Source organism: Caloenas nicobarica, chromosome 3, assembly GCF_036013445.1.
Source record: "Caloenas nicobarica isolate bCalNic1 chromosome 3, bCalNic1.hap1, whole genome shotgun sequence".
Lineage (NCBI taxonomy): Eukaryota > Metazoa > Chordata > Aves > Columbiformes > Columbidae > Caloenas > Caloenas nicobarica.
Genome location: NC_088247.1, coordinates 95,968,079 through 95,980,729, shown reverse-complemented (window position 1 = coordinate 95,980,729; position 12,651 = coordinate 95,968,079). Strand labels below are relative to the sequence as shown.

The 12,651-nt window shown below is 39.2% G+C and overlaps 1 protein-coding gene across 3 annotated transcripts in view; it reads left to right on the top strand.

The window, feature by feature from the left end:
* EML4 (EMAP like 4) overlaps positions 1–12,651 on the top strand; it is a 164,653-nt gene that overhangs the window by 137,649 nt on the left and 14,353 nt on the right. For all 3 annotated transcript variants that reach the window (XM_065631052.1, XM_065631051.1, XM_065631050.1), the window contains exons 14-19: positions 13–148; positions 1,948–2,099; positions 3,470–3,595; positions 3,802–3,933; positions 4,521–4,588; positions 10,671–10,759. In XM_065631052.1, the coding sequence (XP_065487124.1) occupies positions 13–148; positions 1,948–2,099; positions 3,470–3,595; positions 3,802–3,933; positions 4,521–4,588; positions 10,671–10,759 (703 nt within the window). The remainder of the gene's footprint in view (positions 1–12; positions 149–1,947; positions 2,100–3,469; positions 3,596–3,801; positions 3,934–4,520; positions 4,589–10,670; positions 10,760–12,651) is intronic.

Genomic DNA, 12,651 nt, shown 5'->3' with positions numbered 1-12,651 from the left:
ATTTTGTTTCAGAAATATGAAAAACCCAAATTTGTTCAGTGTTTGGCATTTTTGGGAAATGGTGATGTGCTCACTGGAGACTCAGGTGGGATAATACTTATATGGGGCAAAACTACTGTAGAATCTACTCCAGGAAAAGGACCTAAAGGTAGGACGCATTCACAGTTAATCGCAGATTTTAGATAGTCTGTAGAAGAGAAGCATAAAGGATTGCATTAGGAAGGGAATACAGACACAGGCCTGACTAAGCGTGTACACTTCATATTATTAACAGGTGGTATTAAACTCCTTCAAGTCTCAGGAATTTGCTGACTTAATAGCAATAGAGTTTCTCAATAATAGTTAATGAGATTGTGCCTGAAGTGAATAAAGACTACTTTCTCTAAATGTTTTGCATTTAAAAATGTGCAGTTAATCAGCTTTCCTTTCATCCTGTGATTTGAGAAAGGCTGTATGATCAGTTTGAGGATTCTGCAGGCTGCGTTTGGCATGTAAGGCTTATATTGTACCATGCTTGGTCTCAGAGGAATATCATTAAGTGGCAAAGCTGATGCTAATAAGACTTGTATGTGAAGGAAAAATATCATGCCAGTTACACAAATAACCATGTCTGGTTTAGCAGATACTCGAGTCTTGGCTGTGAAATATACTTTGAATCCCATGTTACTTGAAATTTGGGTTAAACTTATTCTTTAGGGCAAAGCTTTTGTAAAAAAGAAAGGAAAATGGTTTGTTACCCAACATATGCAGACCTGGCACAGTTGAACCCTAAGGTAACTTATAAATTGAAGGATAATTTATTTTACTTGGCAGCTGTTTCAAACACTCTGATTTGAATTGGTATTCCAGGAAAACATTGATGTAAAAAGTAAATTTTTAATGGTACGTCTTTTTTTGTAGGTAAATCTTTTTCTTGTATTTCAAGCTAACTGCAATGGAAAAGTAATTTAACAAACTATCTGATGTTTAATTTTGAAGTTCTTGTGCAAAAATAACCTTTCCCCAGTGTAATCTTAAAAGGTATCAAATAGAACATTTATTTACATCAACATAATTAAAGATGAGATATTTTAGTTGGCTTATCACATTAGATGGGTCACAGGACTTGATCTCAAACTCTTTTTCACAGTGTGAGAGCACGCTGACTTGAACTGACTTGAGCCATAGGCAGAGTGACCAAAGTTAAGCTGGTATTTATTTCGGTGGTGTTTAAGGCTTTTTCTGTAATTGCTATTTGAAAATATGCAAGTCTCAAAGCACCAGAATCTTGTTGTTTTGTTTGTTTGTTTTTAACATACTTTCCTACAGCTGTTCTTTTGACTTGAAGACCTGATCAGGTTGCAAAAGGCTTTTCCTTTGCTACCTTTGTTTAGTTTTCTCATTTGTTCTTCCTGATGTTTTTTCCTTTGGGTAGACTGCTATACTGGTAGATGCCAAATGCTGGTTATACTACTTTTAAGTGAGGCAACATCCAGCATTACATATTAGGTTCATGCATCCTGGGAACTTTTGCTATAAATAATTTGCTTTCTTTCCCATTACACTACAGACAACAAGTTTCTTTTAATAAAATAACTTTAATTCTTTTCTAATAATGAATTGCTAAATGTTCATTGACTCTAAAGGACAGTTTCATTTGCAGCTGGAAAAACCGTGTTCCCTTGGATAGCAGAGGTACGAAAGCATTTTGTAAATAGTTGTGCTTGCCTTCACAAGTTGTAGAACAATCGAACTCAAAAAGTTTGTATTCTGAAAGGCAGGCCCTTTGTTTTAGCTTTTTATCCTGTAAGAAAACACTACCACCTTGTGTTTGCCATACCGATGCAATACAAATAGCCTGACGCTTCAGACTTAATTATTTATTATACACCATTATTTTATTCTTCTTGTAAACCCTAGGTGAAAAAATGAGTAGCGTTCTTTATTATTTTCTTTTTGTGCATGCAGGAGTATATCAGATAAGCAGACAAATCAAAGCTCACGATGGCAGTGTGTTCACGCTCTGTCAGATGAGGAATGGGATGCTACTAACTGGAGGAGGGAAGGACCGAAAGATCATCCTGTGGGATCATGATTTGAATCCCGAAAGGGAAATTGAGGTGAGAAATCAAGAGGGACAAGGCAATTTGCTTTGAGCAAGGTGTTGACTAGCCAGCTGGAGTCCTTTCCACTCTTTGGAGAATCAGTAGTTAAGATGACAGAATATCTGCTGGTTGCTGTCTTCTTAAGTCAATTATGGTGTTTTATAATAAAAGTGTTGACATTTTTAGCCTGTAAATGAGCCTTTCTGACACTTCAGTTCTTTCCTGTTTAAGTGAACAGAAATTGTTAGGTTTTTCTTTTCCTCCAAGCCCTTCATTAGTTTATTTACTATTCATATTTACATATGAATACCATGTAAGAATGTGTGCCTTTGTGATTTAGCAATATGGTAATTCCAGGTAAATGGGGAAGAACTGGAAAAAATCTTACATTATGGATTTTAAAATGCCTTTTGTCGTGTCAATAAAATGACTTCTTCAAATAATGTGTTCTTCTTAAACAGTTCTTCTAGTTGTGGTTCACTCCACTTACCTAGTATGCATTTATAGCAGCATTTTTTTCCTTAACAAATATGTTTAGTTCCATCTAGAGTTCATTATTACCTTGAATCTAATATTGACCTTTAGAAAACATGGCTGAGAGTAAGTCAACACTGACTGTCATATACAACTCTTAGACTTGAGTAACGCACTCTATTTATATCAGTGTCTCTGTTTTCCTTTTATTAGTCGTCTTATGTTAAAGCAATTTTTTTTTTTGTTGAGAAATATTACCAGAACCCTGACACACAATTTTCTGAATGATTGTATGGATTTTCTGTCTTGTGTGACCAATAAAGTTAGTATATTTTCTAAAGATAAATCATTGAGTAAAGCAAACAAATGCACACTGTAAAATAAAGCAGTGTGTTAAAATTCAAGCATGCAGTAAACAAACTCAGTAAAATTCAGAGTCATTGCCAGCATGAGGCATATGAACGTTTACTTAAGGTTAAGCAGGAAGCATTAAGAAAATCAGGAAGCGTTTACTGTGTGCTACAAGATTTTTTTCTTGTTTTACAGCATGTGTTTTGAAAAGTAAACAGTAACTATGCATTATTCCTATCCTTATACGATGAGACGTAAAGATGTGAAATGCATTCGTTTAGTATATTCGATGCTTAAAAATTCATGGAACGTAATTGGTAATTTTTCTCTACTGAGACTTGTTAAAATGGCGTAATTGTGATTATTTTGGGGCTAGATTCTGTACTGACAAAGAAATGAAGTAGGTTTCCGGTCAAGTCCTGATCTAATGTATACGTGATTAGATTATTTATACTGGGAGAACTGCAGTTCTGGTACTGTCATTGTGCACTATTTGTCCCTTCAAAAATAAGCCCACATTAAGATGCATCATGTGGCTTTACAGATGTTTCTTATCCTAGGTTCCTGACCAGTATGGAACAATCAGAGCAGTAGCGGAAGGAAAAGCAGATCAATTTTTAGTGGGTACTTCACGAAACTTTGTTTTGCGGGGAACATTTAATGATGGTTTCATAGTAGAGGTACAGGTAAGCACAACAGGGTTTTTCTAGTGTTGGTTGGTTTTGGTTTTGTGGTGGTTTTGTGTTTTTTCTTGTTGTTGGGGGTTTTTTGTTTGTTTAGTTGGGGTTGGTTTGTTTTTAAACCTCCCAAATGTAAATGGTTTCCCCACTGGTGTGTTATTTTAGGAGTCTCTATTTTATTTATTGTTAAATCATGTGTGTTTTCTTTCCAGGGACATACAGATGAACTCTGGGGACTGGCATCCCATCCTTTCAAAGACTTATTTTTAACGTGTGCCCAAGATAGGCAAGTCTGCATGTGGAACTCTGTGGACCACACACTGGAATGGACCAGGCTGCTAGATGTATGTTAACCCTTTAACATTGAACATAAAGTTGGAAAACAGGAAAAAGCATGAATTTTCTGAAACACCCTTGTCCCATGTGATTGCAGAAGAAGCAAAAATCCTGTAGTTACAGCATTAAAAATAGCTATTTGGAAGCTGTGATAAACTTTACCAGGTCATCAGACATTGTATGGACTGTAATCTGCTTACCATTGTCTGGTGCCATTCTAACAATCCAAATAAAACTCAAAATCCTTTGTTCTTTTTAGAGGTAACATTTTATCAATTATTCAAACAACTCGAAGAGGATATCATACAAATGTGCAAGATTTACCTTTAGAATTCCTTTCTTACTGTCATTATTCATTTCATATTTTGGCTAATTCTGTCCTAATATCCAACTAAAAGCATCTTTTTACAGAAAATTTAGGCTTTAGTGCAATCCCTGTCACTGATAACCTGTCTGAGGATTATAAGCATGCTGCTAATTAGTTTTTCACTGTGTCAGTTCACCTCAGGCTTTTAGAGTAGCTTTGGTAAAAGGAGAGGTGTTTGACCATGAGGACATGGGCGGGTGAATGACGTGTCCCTGTCCGTCCCTCCAGGAGCCAGGGCACTGTGCTGACTTCCATCCCAGCGGAGCAGTGGTCGCGATAGGAACCCACTCGGGCAGGTAAAAGCCTTTCATTTGACTTGCAGAAGTTTAAAGATTTGATACGAGGCATCTTTTATATTGGAATTTATATATCACTTGGTTTTTATTCTTTTGGCTTGAGGTTAAGTAGCCTATAAAGGTTTGGGGAAGGGGACAGATCTTTCTTAGGTGGGTTAGATGAAGACAGAAGGATTATTTGACTGTTGTTAGGCTGCCTAGGTTTTTTAACTACTCTTTCCTGAAAGCCCAGATGCTGATTATTTTTTCTAAATTTTTGTGGGGCTTTCCATGAGCACTCCTTATTGGCTTTACCAAGTATCATGTATTTTAATATTGTGTGTGTGTGTGACATTGGTTTATAAGACAGGTACAGTACAGATCTTTCTCCTTCCCAAGTCAAACACACTTGCAACCTTCTAAATTGGCATGGAAAGGCAAGTGAACAGGTTAATATTTTGATTTTTGTGTAAGACAAAGTTCAACATCGTACATTGCTGCAATGAAGTGCTATTGAGCTGTTCACATTCATTCTTAAAATGGGTGTTGCCAAATTCTTTAACTCCGGCTTCTTTCAGTCGTAGAAGAAAATTGTTTTAATTCACATCCAAACTCTGGCTTGGTATCATCTCCCTAAAAAGGAGTCCCATGCAAAAGATTTTTAGCAAGTAACGGAAGAAAAAATGGGATATTTGTAGCATTAGAGAGATGAGAGGAGAAAATAGTAAATCTACTGGCATTTTTAATCTGTTTTCAGTTCTACATCAGGTTTAGCAACTCAGTGATAAAATAATGTTATTCTTAGTACATGTAAGAAAGCTGGGGGTGGGGGCGGGGAGGGGCAGTATTTTGCCTCCCATAATTTTTTTTTTTAAAGTTTGATTTTAAAAACTGCTGAACATGAACAACTCCCTTTAACTTTCCTGGAAAAAATAAATGTTAAATACTTTTGAAGAGTTTCCATCTCCAAGATGATGATGCAGTCTTCACTAAATTCATTAGCTATAACATCAAGCTAGAAAACCTAGCTTACCTTCCTTAGAAAAAATCTTGCTGAGCTCTGGCGTATTTGGTTTCCACATTGTACCTTTTAATTTTTTTAATCTCTTTCTGAATATAGCATTAAATTGAACAAGTGTTTCTACCTTCATTAAACAGAGCAGAAGGTACTGGCCTAATAGTACTTGAAGCAGGGAAAAGAGAACAGAAGGTCAGGCTACGTTTTTTGAGAGTTATTTGATGTTTTTGTAATTACATCAAAGCATAATGAAGGCATATCGAGAGGCTGAAGCATTTAGTCTGGTGTTTGCTTTTGAGTTTATTACCCCTGTCACCACCCCCTGCCATCCCAAGGCATTTGAACATTACTTTTTCATTTCAGCACTTCTCAGTTTAAATTTGTATTTTTTAATTACTGTGTTGGGTAAATTTATGATAGCGGCCTCTTTTTTTTTTTTTTTTTTTTTTTTTTGTACCCTGTTCTTGGAACCAAGCAGTTATATTTTCACTGTTGTATTTTACTGTGTTCTGAAATTCCATGATAGGTTTGAGATATACAAATGAAGCCTGGTAAGTGTAAAAGTGTACGAGAAATAAGTGGAGTTGTGAATCAAGATAAACAGAACAGTTTTAAATTTACTGCCTAACCTCCGGCATCAGGCAGTGCTTTCTGCGCCAGATATTCCCGTCCAAGGGAGTTATTTCCCAAGGAATGAGGGCTGCATGATGTGTCCCGTTTAACATATGAGAGAAAAGAGTCTCGAGCCTTACAACTGGCTTGATTCATAGCCCAAAATGCATAAAGCCAATATTAAATGGATCTAATTTGTTTAGAGTTCGATAAACCTTGGACGTGTCCATTAATGTCATTCTAGTGCTGGTCTGCTTCCAGTGTGGAGGTCAGTAAGGCAGGGGCAGGGAATGGAGCATTAAGAAAGTTGGGTGTGATGGTTAAAATTGTGACATCTGAAGACAACTGAATTTTCTACCTCTCTTCCTATTCTTGTCTGTCGTTTTGCAGCAGTGCATTTTTATCAGGCCAACATGTCATGGTTTTGGTGTGCTTTTCACGTACCGCTTCCCATGGCGAGTATTTTGGTATCATTTCCCTTTTTGGGCTGTCTGCAAAGTGGTCCGCTGCGGGTTTTGTTAACCACTTCTTTAAATACCCTCTGTGTGCCTGAGCTTTGGCTGTCTGGGATTAAGCCTGGCTTGGAGAGAACTAATACCTTTTGTGGATCCTGCTGTTGCTGGAAGCGCACAGCTGAAAAACTAAAAAGAGCTGGCATTCAGAAATCCTACCAGAAAAGTGGGTTTTCAAGGCACTATAGAGATCCTTTTGTCGTGCTCCATCCTCCCAGCGTTATTATTTGCAGGGAACCTTTCCATGACTGATCATGGAGAATATCTTGAGTGCTGTGCACTGCAGAAAAAAAGACTAATGAGTTTCTTACAAAAATACTAATATTATTAAGAAAATTGAAGGCTGGAGGACAAGACCAGCGTAAACCAGAGCCACAAGGAGGTGAATCAGTCAGTAGAGCTATTGAGATTTATAACAGTTCAGCATCTTTTGTGGTATTAAGATGAAGGAACCTAAATATCCCAGGGAACCAGTCTTGTAAGATGGGTTGATTTGTTCCCTCTGATTAGTGCCTTGCAGGTTCAATGTTCGGTATTAACTAAACGTGGGAATTTCAAGTGTACATGCAAAAAATATATTACTACTTTGGGATACTGTTTCCCTGGTGATTTAATCAGAAAAATTCTGCATTCACAGATGTGAGTTATCAGTAATAAATGTCTTTCATGGATGTTTTCCAAAGGAGAGTAATTTAAGGGGGTTTGTTTCTCAAAACGTGTATTTTTTAGGTAGGTTATTAGTATTTTTTTAAAGCAAAGGAATGGGAAGACAAGAAACAGATGAAAACGGCAAAAGTTCTGCCCCGTTTGTGTGAACTTGCAAACAAGTTAAGTATGTTATCTTCAGTAACAATTGGGAGAAAATACATAAAAAACCAGAAAAAGCAAAAGAGCTGCTCTTTTACAGCTGGGATCCCAACCACCCATTTATTTCATCCGATCTACGGATCAGAAGTTCACTTGGCAGGACTTGGTAGGACTTTTTCACGGTCAGCTGCCATTTGCGTGTTGCATACCTTCGTGTTGGAAGGAAGATCCTCTCCCTCAAGGTGGACCCCAGCTGTTTGTGAGAAGGGCCTGTGTGGGACACGCCGATAAACTGCTATAGCAGCCAGGCTGAAGACATATTTCATGGAGACGGACTTTCTTGTTGGCAGTTGCAATGTTTGCCTCAGCACTGGGAGAGTTTGGAAGACTGAAGAGAGCATGTCTGATTACAGCGTGTGGAAGCATCAAGAAACAGCTGAACTAGATGTGACCAATGCTTCCTTTCTTATATTAATATAGAAATTGTCACGGTGTGCCGTTTCCTCAGTTAGCTGAGATCTCTTGTTCAGAAAAATTCTTGCAGGACTAGTGTCACAGTGTACTGTCTCCTAATGCCAAATGAAGTTCAAAGAGCACCCTTCAGAGCAGCAGAAGTTTAGCATTGTGTTTGATACCACACAGCACCACCCTTGTGCTTTCAGTAGAATAGGGGTATTTTTTATGTTTTTCTGGTTGCATTTTAGGTTGGTTGGTTGGTTGGTTTGTTTTTTCTTCATTTCACAGAATATCAACTGGAGGATTACCTGTTTCAGGGAGCAGCCTCAAAGGACCAACCTAAAGAGCAGGTCTCAGGACTAGCATCACGAGGCACATCCCTGCCGCAGCAGCCTCCCTGCCCTGCCCTGGTGGTGTGTTTTGGGACCCAGGGGTCTCAGCCCTCCCCTTGGCTGTCTGGCAGATGCTCTGTGCAGCAGGGTCATGTGGCAAGCGGCATGGGAAGGGAGTACCCGTCCACTTTGTGGAAGAAGGCTAGTTTTGGTTGTCTACTGTGCTCATAATCAGTTTTTATATCCAGACATCACAATTATGCTACTCAAAGCAGACAAACAGGCATCGTGCTGTGTCATCTTGCTAGATAAATAGATTTTACAGCATAGTAGCTAAGTTTTCTCGTAAAGCAAAAGGTCTTTCTATCTCCTGTTTTGCTGTCTGTGCACAAGAGGTGTGTTGCCCACCTGGACAGAAGCAATGAGGAGCCTCCACCCTGTGCTGAATTCAGGAAAACACAAATAACGAGGCAGGGAGCACTGGCTTTCAGACCAGCTTCTGCTGTTCCTTGGAAACCAGATTGCTTCAACTCAGTGATGCCTCAATGTGTGCTCTTCACGCTCCTGTTGTCCCATCAGGATGTACTTTTAGAGCAGTTTTGCTGTCACGTTGGAGTGATTTTTTTCTTTCTGTGGTGGCAAAATGGCACAGTTACCCTCTGTCGTTGTCCATGCCAAACCCTTTCGTGGTTTTGGTTGGGTTTTATTTATTTATTTTGCTTTGTTCTTTGGTATTTGTACCCCTGTCATGGTTATCAGCCAGGCAACATTTTAGCGAGGTGTTTGGCAGGGCCAAAGGAGGGCGTAGTTTGAACTAAATAGGAGAATGGCAACTTGTAATTCCTAATGCATTCCTGGAAACCGCAAAGCTTCAGTGTGTAGACTGGAAGAAATCAAAAGTTCACTTTCAGCAAAGTATTACAGCAGAGAAGCTCTGAGTATGGTTTCTACTCCTGTCTGATGCAGACCTACTAGCTGTTTTCCACTGGTTTTACTGGTTTCCACTGTCTTGCACACAGATTATTCAGCAGTCCATGGCATATGGGGCTCAGGTTTTTTTTATGCAGATGTTGTTTAATTTCTTTAATGTGGTTCTCTAACCACAAGCTGGTTTTAAGCCCTTGGGACTGGGCTGCTTGTCAGATACCTCACTGCTGGATCAATGCAAGCTGGAATCTCAGCTCCATCCATAGAAAGTGGTGATGTCCGCTGTTGTTCCTAGGGTTTATTTTAGGTCATATAAGTTTGTTATGGAATAAATGGTCCTAGTGTTAGTGGTTCATTACGAGTTCATTAGGAGTTCATTACGAGACAGCGGGTGGAATTGCCTGAGTCGTTTCCACGGTGTCTGAATTTGCCATTTGCCACTGAGGATGGAAACCTGGCTGTGAGATCAGAAGTTCAGAGCAAAGAAATTAAATTCTGAGTGCCACTTCAATGTATTTAGCCGTGTTGGTATCTTACGTTTTCATTATATATGTGTACTTATATAAATTTTTTATTAAATTTTCATTGTCTTTGTTTTGCTAATGTTTGCTATGTTTAGGAGTTAGGTGGGCATCAGAACCATTGCAAAATGCTCACATTCTGCTGATCTAGCCCGTCTTGTTGTCAGTGGCCATTTCAATGTATGGGCCACCAAGTTTTTTAAACTGCTCTGAGATTTTTACCTGCATCTTATAACTAATACTGCAGGTTAAAAGTTATTGTTAAATAATAAGTGTCATTAGTTACTTTAGTTATAAATCATCCAAGCAGGAAACAAAAAAACCACAACATGCTAGGTTACATACAATCAAATTTCAGTACATGGTTATTCCTTCTTACTTTGATAAAATTATTCATAGAAATGGAAAGGACTGAGGGGAAAATAACAGATGAGAATACACTTTCTGTTTAAAATGAGTATGGAAATGTTTTCCACTCCCTCCTACACTTCTGTGCATTTTTTTTTTTAACTTTGCTTCATACAAATTGAAAGATCAGGTTTTATATCAAAGCTGTTCTTCAAAATGGGGAAGAAGTAGTAGATAAACTTCAGCTGTAGCCTTAAGGCTTCAGGATGATAAGGTGCAGTCACATTAGCTGTCTGGTGGCACGTTTATCATCCAGTAGACATTTTAGTGATTACTACAGTTTTTGTGGAAGGGTTAAAAAATTGGGCCACATTTAGAATCTTTTATATATCATTCACTGAAACTTCTGTTGCTTCGTGAACCAGAAAAGTGTTTCATGAAAAACAGATGTTTGCTGGGCTGCCTTTGAGGGACTTGCATGAGAAGATGAAGGCAGGCAGTGATTATTGCTCTTTTGCTTACTTTTTTGTTTGGTGGAAGTGACACTCATTCGAATTCTTCTCTCTCTAGGTGGTTTGTTTTGGATGCAGAAACGCGGGATCTGGTTTCAATACACACTGATGGCAACGAACAGCTATCAGTGATGCGCTACTCAGTAGGTAGGCAGACCTGTACGTTTGGAATGAGTGCTGATAAATGAGATGTCTGTTCTGTTAAATGGTGTTACACTACTCCCCAGTCACTAAAAAAGGCAGAGCTTTTAAAAAAAATTGTTTAGGATGCTTAATGTATAATCACAGAATCACAGAATGTTAGGCATTGGAAGGGACCTCGAAAGATCATCCAGTCCAATCCCCCCACTGGAGCAGGAACACCCAGATGAGGTTACACAGGAAGGTGTCCAGGCAGGTTTTGAATGTCTCCAGAGAAGGAGACTCCACAACCTCCCTGGGCAGCCTGTTCCAGGCTCTGTCACCCTCACTGTGAAGAAGTTTCTTCTCAGATTTAAACAGAACCTTCTGTGTTCCCATTTATACCCATTGCCCCTTGTCTTATCACTGATCGTCACCAAGAAGACCCTTTATATATTTATAAACATTAATGAGGTCTTCTCTCAGTCTCCTCTTCTGCAAGCTAAAGAGCCCCAGCTCCCTCAGCCTTTCCTCATAAGGGAGATGCTCCACTCCCTTCATCATCTTTGTTGCCCTGCGCTGGACTCTCTCCAGCAGTTCCCTATCCTTCTTGAACTGAGGGGCCCAGAACTGGACACAATATTCCAGATGCGGTCTCACCAGGGCAGAGTAGAGGGGAAGGAGAACCTCTCTCGACCTACTAACCACCCCCCTTCTAATCCACCCCAGGATGCCATTGGCCTTCCTGGCCACAAGGGCCCAGTGCTGGCTCATGGTCATCCTGCCATCTACCAGGACCCCCAGGTCCCTTTCCCCTACACTGCTCTCTAACAGGTCATTCCCCAACTCATACTGGAACCTGAGGTTGTTCCTACCCAGATGCAAGACTCTAGCCTTGCCCTTCTTATATTTCATTCAATTTTTCCCTGCCCAGCTCTCCAGCCTGTCCAGATCTCGCTGGATGGCAGCACAGCCTTCTGGCGTGTCAGCCACTCCCCCCAGTTTGGTGTCATCAGCAAACTTGCTGACAGTGCACTCTAGTCCCTCATCCAAGTCGTTGATGAATATATTGAATAGTACTGGTCCCAGTACCGACCCTTGAGGGACTCCACTAGATACAGGCCTTCATCTAGACTCTGCCCCATTGACCACAACAACTGAATACTTTCTTACAGATTTGTTTGTGTGTGCTAAATCTTTGAGTTTTGTAACTGTAAACATTATGGTTGCCTGTCATAGCCTTTCCTTCATGTTAAACTTTGCTGTTATAATAAATGTTAGCTTTGCTCTCAGAAAAATTAAAAGTTCTCAACTAAGTAGTTGAAAGGTTAACAGAAAAGTCTATAAAAAGCTTAATAGTTCAGTGATATTTTATTATACTTACTAGTTAATTTTCAAGTGTATTAATACACAACCATAAAACTAAACTCAGGTCTGTCTGAAACTCAGAGCTGTTTGTTAAGTATTGCGATGGGATTGCATAGAGTCCCAGCCAGCACTGAGTCTCCTCTTCAGACATGACATGACAAATCGTCAGAAGCTGACTCCTCTTCAGTAAAACTGGATGGAAGAACACTCATAAATCTGTTTCTTGTTTGCTTTTGGAGAACATACCATATCGGTGGGCAAAATGTTCCTCTGCTGCTGCCACATCTGCCAAGCGCAGCAATTTATTTTAAAGCACTGTTGTTCATTGACATTTAAAGCATTGATGTTCATTTGATCATGATTCAAGGCAACTCTTGTCCATGTACTTTTTCTTTAAATGGAGACAGCACAGGTTAGAAAACTGCTTGTAATGTTTGAATGCTCCACTTCTTTAGACATTACTTAGTGCTGATCTATATGCAACTTCCCCCGCCAAAGCTGAGCTAACTATAAAGTACTGTATGCAGAAAACTCATGCCTACGTACTGTCA